At 44.5% G+C, this 13,060-nt stretch overlaps 1 protein-coding gene across 3 annotated transcripts in view; it reads right to left on the reverse strand.

Annotated features, from left to right (window-relative positions):
* Positions 1 to 1,521: 1,521 nt before the first annotated feature.
* Positions 1,522 to 13,060, reverse strand: part of fgf14 (fibroblast growth factor 14) — a 260,260-nt gene continuing 248,721 nt past the window's right edge. For all 3 annotated transcript variants that reach the window (XM_037539300.1, XM_017720926.2, XM_017720925.2), the window contains exons 4-5: positions 10,251 to 10,449; positions 1,522 to 3,580 (exon numbers count right to left, since the gene is read on the reverse strand). In XM_037539300.1, coding sequence (XP_037395197.1) covers positions 3,435 to 3,580; positions 10,251 to 10,449 — 345 coding nt within the window. In that variant the 3' untranslated portion in view covers positions 1,522 to 3,434. The remainder of the gene's footprint in view (positions 3,581 to 10,250; positions 10,450 to 13,060) is intronic.

Below are 13,060 nucleotides of genomic sequence, written 5' to 3' on the forward strand. Positions count from 1 at the left end.
ACATGCAGGGAGTCATATGGCTTTTTTCCACTGCTTTACCGTTATTAAAACCACATATTTAAAAACTCATAGGACACATACAGGTGCACTTGAACAGTAAATAAAATGACTATACTTGTGTGTATAAACTCTCTGAGTCAGTATTATTCTATAGAATGGAGCCTTTTGCATAAAACTCTGCAATGAACGACTCTGAATACATCTCAACAATTGAATTATGCAGAAAGGAACAGCATAGGAGAAATGTCTATGTCTAAATGTCTTCGCTTGGATGTTCATGTCTTTGAGATTACAATTGAAGAGAAAGGCCAGAAGGTTCTACTCTGGTCAACCCATGCTGTTCATTAGTAGCCAACAGTTCTCTTAGTTCAAATTGTCAAAAGACTGGGTGCAGTAATATACTGCACTTAGTATTGCATTGAGTTTCTTACTGACATTACAGTACACCTTTATATAAATATTTTATTCAATATGTTGTATCTGTGTATACAACAAACACAAACTGTACAGTGCAGACAAACTCTTTGCATATATGTATGTAAAATTAGCAGTACATACCAACATTTCTTGATACACATAGCCTACAACATGCAGTTCTTAAATGCCATCCTCTTCCCATGCAACAGATGAAACGATGGTCAAATTTATAACAAAAAAAAAAAAAGATGATGAGGACTCTGCAATGAAAAAATATTACAACCAAGAAGAAACAACAGATTGTTCAGTGATAGCTTCTGTTGACAAATAGACTATATCACACACGACCTGCATGGAACAGAACAAACTGCAAAAGGGGAAAAAAAGACAGACAGACAGACAGACAGACGATCAGATGTACATTTACTCACCAGTCATTTACAAAAATAAATTCAACCTTCATATAACCAGTCAACTGGTTTGCAGGGCAAGTTAGCCCAGCATGTAGAGTTCATTGGAGAGAATGATCAGTGTAGTATGTAGAAGTGGGACACCAGCCCTAAACTGGATTCAAATGGTTTAAGCTCCTTTTGTGTATAGTACTGCATGTCATTCTAGCATTAAAGTAGCATTATACAGACAAATATGCAAATATGTAAGACTAACTAATGTGCTTTAACACGTCCTAATAAGAAACTAGCTCATAATCCCAATAAATTCCAGAAAATACAGGCCTTCAAATGAAGCCTTGAATATATTTGCAATTTAGCAGCCCAGCTTCAGTCTACATAATAACATTCTAAATCTTATTCATTAAAACTATGAAAATTGGTAAAGCAAGACAGGCTTCGTATCAAATCCGATGATAGATTCGGATAATCCTTGATAATTCACTAAAAGTCACGAGTAGATGATGACTCAGAACCGAAAGTGCTATGATTCCAATGCAGAGGAAGTATGAGAGAACCTTAGTGTCATGCCCATTCAATGCTGGCCTAAACAGACTAATAATCCATTCTACCTTTCTCATACTTTGGTCTTTAATGAAAAGCATGCAGGTGATTAATTTATAGGTACCTATAGTATTTTTTTTGTTTGTTTGACAAAACAACAGTATATTTTAATGTCACGCCCATCCAAGATTTAATAAAAATGGCAAAGAGGATCAGTTCTGTTATGAGGATGAATGTTATGAATGTTATTAGTCACAGTGAGCAAAAAAAAAAAGAAACTGGACAAAGTGGACGAGCTTTTTAGTCCTGCCCACTGCAGTTAACTGGAATTAGTGGGTCTGGAATCTTGGACGTATAGAGAAACTTTGGTAAAATTCAGGATCAACCTCAGCGGACAAGAATGTGAACTGAGAAGAGTGTGTATGCACTGTGTAAGCTACTGTATGTGTGTGTGTGTGTGTGTGTGTGTGATTGTGTATATATGTGTGTTTGTGATTTTCTCTTGGGGCATGAGGCACCTTTAACCCAGCACAGACTGGGTACATGTTTTTGCATGCTGGGTTAGAGGTCATCACAGGCACACGATAGGCCAATATGAGCAGTACTGGACTCTGCATGCTGAGCTAGGAAGAAAAGTCTCCTTATTTAATTGTAATATCTAGTCATTAAAAATCTATTTTTTAAAGCTTTTTAAATTTTTGTATACAGTGAAAACATTTGTCATATATAAGCCATCTCTTGCTTTGCATCGCACTGCAAGAACAGAACACAATACTAACCTTGCCCATGCTTTTGCCGAACGGAAAAGGGATGCAGCCAATAGTAATGGTGCCTACTTAAATTCAGCCATTTTAACGCACTGCCTCCAAGTAGACTTGTCTCATCGTTCAGCGGGTCGTCAGAAATAGCCCCGTAGGCCTACAAGGCCTATAGATGTTCCTAGAGCCTGCGCTCTAAACTAAAGAGTAAAGAAAAATAGAATTCGGATTCCTCTTATTTCGGAGGTGGGATTGGCTTGCCGCCCTGGTGGAAATTCAATATCGATATGTATACGTCGCTTGCCAGACGCCTCCATGCACTGACAGCAAGAGGGGGGAGGGGGGCGCACCAAAACGCTGGTAAAAATCGCCTAAGTGCTTGGCCAGCCTCTGGCGCGTCTCTTTCTAGAAACTAAAATAAGAAAGAGAGAGAGAAAAACGCCAGCACCGAGCCTGAGACAGCGGCCACTTCTGCTTTCCACAGTCTCTGTGGTGACAGCATTGGCCCACCAGTCCTCCTGAATGATTCCCTGCAAAAACAAGCCACCACTGGCATCTCAGTCCTACATGTGTAACATATGTGTGCGAGTGGGTGGATGTGCACAGGCGGGACTGCTTTGATGTGTGCACAAGAAAGGTATGTGTAAGTAGTAGAAAAAAAAATCACACATAGCCCCTGTAGTACTCAACATAAGAGAAAGAGAGAGAGAGAGAGAGAGAGAGAGAGAGAGAGAGAAACCAAGAGAGAAAGATAGTGAGACAGAGCAGGAGACACAGGAACAGACTCTATAAAAAAAGAAAATTAGAAGACGACAGTCCTGTTTTTCTTGCAGTTTCTCAAGTCTGTAGCGAATGATTTCTCCAGAGCATAGCTGGTGTTCACTGTGTATAGAAAATAGATCTGAAATAGACATCGCCGTTATAGGACTCAAAGGAAAAAAAGAGACGTCATCAAACAGTGCACCTGCGGCTGCTCTTCCAGCTTTTCGCTTTTCACGGATTGTCACAGTCACAGGAAAGGAGGATGGGTGTTGTTATGTTTGGGGCAGGGGAGAGAAAGGCATTCCGTATCAAGTAGGGCATTCCATGGTGTGGGTTGAGCTGCTTCGTCCAGTCGGATCCTCCTCATCGCTACTCTTGGCCACAGCTTCCGCGATCGATCTGCCAAGTGGAGGGAGAGAGTCGGAGGAGAGGAGGACAGGAAAAGGAGAGGGGCTCGTCTGGACCGGATCCACAGACGGGACAGGGAGAGTCTGGCTCTCTCTCTGGGGGCTGGGGGGTCTGACGTGGTCGCTCCGCAGCTGGGCTATGTGCTGGGCTTGCTAGCGGGCTTGCTGACCGGTTTGCCTCCGTTCATCACGGCTGGCTCGCTTGTGCTTTTACTCGGAGGCACGGCGGCCTTGGGCACTGTCTCCCCAACATCATGCAATGATGGCTCTCGGTACATCGCAACTGCAAGGGTAGAGGGGAGAAGATAGAGGACTTTAGGAACACATGGTCACCCTGACATTGAGTTATTTTTTCATGTAAGCTGAGTGTGAAGATCTGTTCACACTGAGTGCAATAACTTCCATCATTTGTCAGCAGAAACGCTCAGAAAGAGTGCTGTTAGCTTTAGCTAAGGCACATATTTTGTTAGCTTTCTAAGCTCCTCAGGTATAAGAGGATATTAAGAGAACAAATTAGTCCTTTCACAAGTATCCTGTATTAATTTGATTTATTAATCCAAAACATGAATCCTGTTTGCAGTCCCTCCTTTTTTTGAGAACACTTTTTGAGAAGGAGGGCCAATTTCACAGCAAGTAGCTACATGAATCCAAGCAATATTATAGTGCCTAGAATTCAAGGCTATACAAGATCTGTGATCTGCGAATCTGTAATGTCTGGTTTTACAAGTCTGAAAGAACTACAAGCAATAATTCCAGACTGAATGATCTTCTGTAACGTACTTAACCTGCAATAGCATTCCCTGTTGAAATTAACCACAGAGTAATGCATTAACAAAACCCGAGCTGTGCTGTGTTGTCACTGTTATTAAGAGTTGCACGTTTCAATGAATAATTTGAGGAAACTGTACAAATACTATATCACTGACAAATTAAATAATCAAGTCTCTTTGGTAAAATCAATCCATCCTGAATAGTGCTTAGGTGAACCGAATAATCACAAGACTACCCAAATTGCTGCACAGCCCAGGTGAAATAACGAGCTGTAAATAGCATAACGGCTGCCATCTCCACATCCAAACGAAACTTCTGCTTGGCTGAGAAGATAGCGTTCATTAGGCCAGCTCTGACAGAGCCTGTGTGAGTTTGTCAAAGTTCAAACAGGCTGTCAGAGAGGCTGCAGCTTATGCTAAGTTTCTGTAAAGGGGGCCTGTTCTTCAGGGACACATTTGGCTGCTTATATAACCAAAACTCAGCTTCACCATGCGCCCAAACCCCCTGTTCTTAGCTAAGTTGTTATTGCAGGCCCCACTGAGGGCCTTTCAGCATTTGTGGCTGTATAATGAACACAAATCAGCAGGGAGAAAGAGGCCTGTGAGGCGAGCTGTGATAAAGTGTGGACATTTCTCACACGCAGACAGGACTGTCCTCACAAACCATGGCTGTAAATTATAAAAGCCACCCATCATTACAAATTCCACATAAAACAGGACATAAAGATTCATGTGGCAGCCCGAGCTTGAGGAATGATGGGAACGACAGGGCATCCATATCGATGCTTAGACAGAGTGGACCCAGGCTTACAGCACAACATTTAATTATGTTTTTTTTCTTGTGCTTGCAGACATAATGCTATTGTGTAATGTACACAGATCAGCCGTAACATTAAAATCACCTCATTCTATCTCATTGTCCATTTTATCAGCTCCTCTTACCACACAGGTGCACTTTGTAGTTCTACAATTCCAAGTGGTCCAAAAAAATTAGTGTGTGTAACAGAGTGGACAGTGTTTTTTTTGATCCCACAACCGGGGAAATTCCACCTCCGCATTTAACCCATCCGTGAAGTGAAACACCACATACACCCTAGTGAACACACACACTAGGGGGCAGTGAGCACACTTGCCCGGAGTGGTGGGCAGCCCTATCCACGGCACCCGGGGAGCAGTTGGGGGTTAGGTGTCTTGCTCAAGGACACCTCAGTCATGGACTGTCGGCCCTGGGGATCGAACCGGCAACCTTCCGGTCACAGGGCCAGATCCCTAACCTCCAGCCCACAACTGCCCCATAATATTATGCAACGGACTTAACGGGAATTGAACCACGGATGTCTTGGTCCGCAGTCAGACGCCTTAACCAGTAAGCCACGGAACTGATAAAAACTTCAGCATCACTGCTGTGTCTGATCCACTCATACTAGCACAACAGACAATAGTACCAAATAATACCTGCTCTGAGGTGGTCCTGTGGGGTTCCTGACCTGAAGAACAGGGCAATAGGGGACTAATATATGCAGATAAACAGATGGACTACAGTCTGTAATTACAGCATAAGGTAAGTGGAGCTGATCAAATGGACAAAGAGTGCAGAAAACAAGTTTTAATGTTATGGCTGATCAGTGCATGAGTACCTTCTGGTGAAATTGTACTTAGTTGATTTTTCTAGATAAACATAGGTAAGGATGAGATTTGCCTTACTGTTTTCCTAACCTTTCATAGGCCTGTCACAAATAAGAAATTTTGCTAGTGATTAATAGTAATAATTGTAATGAACAATTTGTCTTTTTTTTGTACAATGTAAACAATGTAAACAGTCATTAACGTAAAAGCCTTAAGTGGCCAGATTGGCTGATTATCTGTCTTGCCCCCTTGCTGTCAATTCATAGCAGCTTGCAAATGACAGAAACAGCTCAAGTTCAAACATTACACACCACTACGTGTCACAGTATGTTCAGTTACAACTTTTGTTGTATTTGTAAAAGCACTGGTGAGTCTCAAATGTGCTTTCTGCTTACTTTTACATGTATTTGCCTCAACCCAACTGATGAAAACACACCTCACTCACATTCAGCGTAAATTAACAGACATTTGTTCTTTTGTTTTGACAGTTAGGTAGCAAATAGCAGTCAAATATAAATAGACTGCATCTATTATATATTATATATATATATATATATATATATATATATATATATATATATATATATATATATATATTTTAGCCTCTCCATGGATCACCACCTTATCGTGGTGGAGAGGTTTGTGTGCTTGAAGGACCCTAGGAGCTATGTTGTCTGGAGCAAAAGCTCCTGGTAGGGTCTCCCATGGCAAACTGGTCCTAGGTGACAGGCCAGACAAAGTGTGATCCATAACCACCCCTATGAGGACAACAAAGCAGGACTTGTGTACCCTGCCCGGATCAGGGTTACCGGGGCCCCACCCTGGAGCCAGGCCTGGGGGAGGGGCTCGCCAGCGAGCGTCTGGTGGCCGGGCATTCACTCATGGTGCCCGGCCGGGCCCAGCCCGAAGGAGCTACATGAGTCCCCCCTCCCATCGACCCACCACCGATGGGAGGGGCAGTAGTAGGGGTGCGGTGCATTGTGGATCGGGCAGTGTCCGAAGGCGTGGGCCTTGGCGTTCTGATCCTCGGTTGCTGAAACTGGCTTTTGGAACTTGGAACGTTACCTCACTGGCGGGGAAGGAGCCTGAGTTGGTGCGCGAGGTCGAGAGATACCGGCTAGATATAGTCGGGCTCACCTCAACACACAGCTTGGGCTCTGGGTCCAATCTCCTTGAGAGGGGCTGGACTTTTTTCTTTTCTGGAGTTGCCCATGGTGAGAGGCGGCGGGCAGGTGTGGGCTTTCTCATAGCCCCTCGACTCGGCGCCTGTATGTTGGGGTTTTCCCCGGTGGACGAGAGGGTAGCTTCCCTACGCCTTCGGGTTGGGGAACGGGTCCTGACTGTTGTCTGTGCTTATGCACCAAACAGCAGTTCAGAATACCCAGCCTTCATAGAGTCCTTGGAAGGGGTGCTTGAAAGTGCTCCTCCTGGAGACTCGATTGTCCTACTGGGGGACTTCAACGCTCACATGGGCAACGACAGTAAGACCTGGAGGGGTGTGATTGGGAGGAATGGCCTCTCTGATCTGAACCCGTGTGGTGTTCAGTTTTTGGACTTCTGTGCAAACCACAGTTTGTCCATAACGAACACCATGTTTGAACACAAGGATGTCCATAAGTGCACATGGCACCAGGACACCCTAGGCCGCAGTTCAATGATTGACTTTGTAGTCGTGTCAGCGGACTTGCGGCCATGTGTACTGGACACTCGGGTAAAGAGAGGAGCAGAGCTGTCAACTGATCACCACCTGGTGGTGAGTTGGATCAGGTGGTGGGGGAAGATGCCAGTCAGACCAGGCAAACCCAAACGTATAGTGAGGGTTTGCTGGGAACGTCTGGCAGAAGAACCTGTCAGATTGATCTTCAACTCACACCTCCGTCAGAACTTTGACCAGATATCGGGGGAGGTGGGGGACATTGACTCAGAATGGGCCATGTTCCGCTCCTCCATTGTTGAAGCAGCTGACTGTAGCTGTGGTCACAAGGTAGTTGGTGCCTGTCGGGGCGGTAATCCTCGAACCCGGTGGTGGACACCCCAGGTGAGAGATGCCGTCAAGCTGAAGAAGGAGTCCTACTGGACATGGTTGGCCTGTAGGACACCAGAGGCAGCTGGCAGGTATCGACAGGCCAAGCGATCTGCGGCTTCAGTCGTTGCCAAGGCAAAAACCCGGGTGTGGGAAGAGTTCGGTGAGGCCTTGGAAAGTGACATTAAGTCGGCTCCAAAAAGATTCTGGCAAACCGTCAGGCGACTCAGAAGGGGAAAGCAGTGTGCCACTAGCACTGTATATAGTGGAGATGGTGTGCTGCTGACTTCGACTGAAGACGTCATTGGGCGGTGGAAGGAATACTTTGAGGACCTTCTCAATCCCACCAACACGTTCTCCAGTGAGGAGGCAGAGTCTGGGGACACGGGAATAGGCTTGTCCATTACTGAGGCCGAAGTCGCTAAGGTAGTTAAAAAGCTCCTTGGCGGCAGGGCTGCAGGGGTGGATGAGATCCGTCCCGAGTTCTTCAAGGTTCTGGATGTTGTGGGGCTGTCTTGGCTGACACGCCTTTTCACCATTGCGTGGACATCGGGGGTGGTGCCACTTGATTGGCAGACTGGTGTGGTGGTGCCTCTTTTTAAAAAGGGGGACCGGAGGGTGTGTTCCAACTACAGGGGAATCACACTCCTCAGCCTCCCTGGTAAGGTCTATGCAAGGGTACTGGAGAAGAGAGTCCGGCTTATAGTCGAACCTCGGATTCAGGAGGAGCAGTGCGGGTTCCGCCCTGGTCGTGGAACACTGGACCAACTCTTTACCCTCTCCAGGATTCTTGAGGGTTCATGGGAGTTTGCCCAACCAGTCCACATGTGCTTTGTGGATTTGGAGAAGGCATTCGACTGTGTTCCTCGGGGTATTCTGTGGGAGGTGCTTCGGGAGTACGGGGTACATGGCTCTTTGCTACGAGCCATTCAGGCCCTGTACAAACAAAGCAGGAGCTTGGTTCGCATGGCCGGCAGTAAGTCAGACTTTTTCCCAGTGAGAGTTGGACTCCGTCAGGGCTGCCCTTTGTCACCGATTCTATTCATAATTTTTATGGATAGAATTTCTAGGCGCAGTCAGGGGATGGAGGGTGTCCGGTTTGGTGACCTCAGGGTCACATTGCTGCTGTTTGCAGATGATGTGGTCCTATTGGGGACATCAGGCCGTGAACTTCAGCTTTCACTGGATCGGTTTGCAGCCGAGTGTGAAGCGGCCGGGATGAGGATCAGTACCTCCAAATCCGAGGCCATGGTTCTCACGCGGGAAAGGGTGGAGAGCCCTCTCTGGGTCGGGGATGAGCTCTTGCCTCAAGTGGAGGAGTTCAAGTATCTCGGGGTCTTGGTCACGAGTGATGGTACAAGGGAGCGGGAGATTGACAGGCGGATTGGTGCTGGGTCAGCAGTGATGCGGGCTCTTTACCGGTCTGTTGTGGTAAAGAAAGAGCTGAGCCATAAGGCAAGGCTCTCGATTTACTGGTCGATCTACGTTCCCACCCTCACCTATGGTCATGAGCTTTGGGTAATGACCGAAAGAACGAGATCGCGAATACAAGCGGCTGAAATGAGTTTCCTCCGCAGGGTGGCTGGACTCTCCCTTAGAGATAGGGTGAGAAGTTCGGTCATTCGGGAGGGACTCGGAGTAGAGCCGCTGCTTCTTCACGTCGAGAGGAGCCAGTTGAGGTGGTTCGGGCATCTTGTTAGGATGCCTCCTGGACGCCTCCCTTGGGAGGTGTCACAGGCAAGTCCACCGGGGAGGAGACCCCGGGGAAGACCCAGGACACGCTGGCGTGACTATATCGCCCAGCTGGCCTGAGAGCGCCTCGGAATCCCTCCCAGGGAGCTAGTGGAAGTGGCTGGGGAAAGGGAGGTCTGGGCTTCATTGCTCAGGATGCTGCCCCCGCGACCCGAACCCCGGAGAAGCGGAAGATGATGGATGGATGGATGGATATATATTTTAGAGCCTTTAAAATATAATCGCTATCTGAAAAATCCAAGCTTATGGACAAAATGAGAACTTTATAGGAGAAGGCAAAAATGCTCTTAACTTTTATTGTAAGTTAATGTAAAGGGACTTTATTCCAAGCAATTTTGGAGAATTTCTATTGGCCCATTCATCATGACATTTCCACGCAATGTCAAGGGCAGTTGATGAGCTCAAATGATGCCAAAAAGTAAAATAAGAAATAAAATAAAATAAAAGATACTTTTTTTTTTTTGGACAGCAACAATATTCATCATTATAATGCCAACTGCCAGCAAATCACTGGTGATAAATTTTATCTGCTGCTGGAAATCTATTTATCGTGATAACCCAAAACCCCTTCTATAAAACTGCAGATGAAACAACACCTGAGACAAATTCAAACTACCTGACCTTTGCCTCATCTACTGAAAACATCTCCACTCTTTAAAGCACATTAAGTAAAAGTATCGCCTCCTCTGAGCTAATGTGCCTCATTATGATTCCGCAGTGTATGAGTGAACTAGAAGCAAATCCTCCCCTGAGTTCAACAGAGGACCCAGAGCAGCCATTACCTTCTAATGGCTTGGGCAGGAAGTGAGCAGCTGATTTGGTTTTCTTCACACGGTTGCCCTTCATGGCCTGGCCCTCTTTATTGAGGCCCAGAAACCAGGCTCTCCCTGACTCCTGCTGTCTGTACAACATGGACGAGTAGATCACGTAGTAGTTCTCAAATACCGACTCTTTGAACTTGCATTCTGCTGTAAAGAGTTCCTGAAAAGGGGTACAAGGGAGAGAACAGTGGTCATTAAGATTTGCAGCTGAGGTAAAAGAAGACTCCAACATTTTTAATTGATTCAGAACATGCTTACTTTAGAGGACGCTCACAATAGAAACACATAGCGTCACATTGGCATCAATCATACATGTGTTTTGAGTTGTTTCTGTACTTTCTAGGGAAAAAAGTCAAGCTTTTATAGCTGTGTGATAGTTTGAATCATGCCAGACATTTGGGTCCAATTTACTGTCCAAATCCAGAGGCAGCGCAACCAAGTTTTCATCAATCAATGATCATTAAAAAATAATCAAGAATGTAAGTAGTCAAAATAGTCACAAACAGTAAGGAGAAAGGATAAATTAGAGAACCAAATAATTCTCTCAAAACTATTGTGAAACAGTGTCTCAGGCATTAGGCAGTATATTCATAATTAGTCTGTTTAATAATGATAATTAAGATTACCCTTTAAAGGTGGGAGACGGGCTAAAAGAAACCCACATGTGAAATTTGAACCTCACCCAAACATGTCGAATATATCAGAAATGATGTCCTGTCTGAACCTGATCAAACCCAAAAATGAATAGTCAGGTCTCTTCAGGTTCTGACAAATATTTCAGTTCTAACACAGCTGTGGCAGATAGGTTGAAAAATTACTTTATAGACATAGACTTAACATGATTTATTGTAGTGATACCTACACAAACCCTTCATGGCTATGCATGTAGATGTAATCACATATAAAAACAAACAAAATGGTTACAAAATGCAAATAATGTCACATCATCTGCATTGCTGCACTGTGATATGCAGTAAGCTACTAAGTCATTTGTTATGGTGTCATTTTATGCATGTCAGAAAAAAATAGTCTCTTGATATAGATATTATGTCAACTTGACATCACTGTTGATAAAAGCAGCCTTTATGACAGACACCTATTGGAATAAGCCTTTACTAAAGTTCATGTAGGTTTATGTCAGGTGTCATGATTGATGTAAGGTTTGTGTTTTGTGAATGCTGTCCTGCAGTAAAATCTTTCTGATGCGATCTTCATATGTAGGCTTTCTAAAGAGTCCTAAGCAGCTACAGAGAGTTTGACTATACGCAAAACTCAGGCCCTGACTGTCCTATCCCTTGAAGGACGAATGCTGTACCGTCAGGCAAATAAAGAGGCAGACACTCGCACTCAGTCTAATGATGTCTGATTTGAGCAGGTGACATAACCAGGTCTTCAGAGATAATGCGATATCCACTCCCGCCAAACTAATTTCTCCTCCTTCATCTTGACTCGCAGTGCTGAGTGGAGTTTACACAGCATAAGGAGATTTAGTGGTCCAAACATGCAGATCCAATTGTACATCTTTGGTCACATGCATACAAGGGCATTCTCAACTTTTCTATTCAGAAGGGCACTTTTGTATTTGGGTGATCCTTTCAGTGCAAGATTAAAAATTCACTACTAAACTTCCTTCAATGGTTTAAAGTTTAACCTATCAAACCTAACAGCGTGCCAGTGATATATTCTGAGACTAGGGATGCACCAATACCACCACAGAGTACTGATGCAGATACTAACTCTAACTGACCTAACTGTCTTATAAGTTCTGATGTTTATACAATTTAAAATCTTTTTTTTACCCGATTCTGTCCCCAATTTAGTCGTCTCCAATTCCACCCACTATTCAGGACTCCCCCAATCACATGATGCTATCAATGCTAGGAGGGTGAAGGCTACCACAGGCTTCCTCCGTGACCTGTGAAGCTACTGCATCTTTGTACTGCCACTTATGCAACATCATTGGACAGCTGAACATGCTCAGATGAAAGCGCCAACAGCCAGATCTCTTACGCCAGCTAACAGACGCCTGCACTGACTAGCATCGCATTGAGTGATGGGGGAGAAGGAAGGGCCATCCTACTCACTCAGACAGAGCAAGGTTGACTGTGCTCTCTAGGACTACCAGCCACGGGTGGCTTGTAGCATCACCAGGGATCGAACTCGCAATCTCCTGATGATAGGGCCAAAGCTTAGACCTTTGTGCCATTCAGGAGCCCCCTACAATTCCACCTTTTAAATATTAAAATTTTTGTAAACGCCATGTTATGCGTCAAATGAATGTTAAAAAGAACTTTAACAGGTATATCACCCACTACCATTGCTTTCCTACAAAATACAGGCATAATATAAGGGGCATATCATCAGCATGCAGCATGTAGAATCTGAGCTGTCCATATGCTACAGTTTTTTCAATCATTGTTTAAAAGAAGCACAGTGCTGTTTATCGTTGGATGCAGTGCGATTTCTGAGCAACTGCACAGAGCACAATTCAAATAAATGCTCATAAAAACAATAAAAGACAACTACTAATGTTTGCTTGTTCATAATTCTAGTTTGTGAATTAGAAAACCTATACATTTTCATCTTTGTTACACTGTGTTTTTTACATTTCAGAGTAAATGTGACAACATCGAGTAATGCCATGTTATAAAAGAGTAGATTAAAATGCAGAAATAGCTTGTCTAGGAATAAGAAGTTAATATGGGACCCTGTGATCATGCTGATCTTTAAGACCAAGAGGAGCTCATTCTCTCACTGTATCTGCCAGATGT

The sequence above is a fragment of the Pygocentrus nattereri genome, chromosome 6 (genome assembly GCF_015220715.1).
Source record: "Pygocentrus nattereri isolate fPygNat1 chromosome 6, fPygNat1.pri, whole genome shotgun sequence".
Taxonomy (NCBI): Eukaryota; Metazoa; Chordata; class Actinopteri; order Characiformes; family Serrasalmidae; genus Pygocentrus; species Pygocentrus nattereri.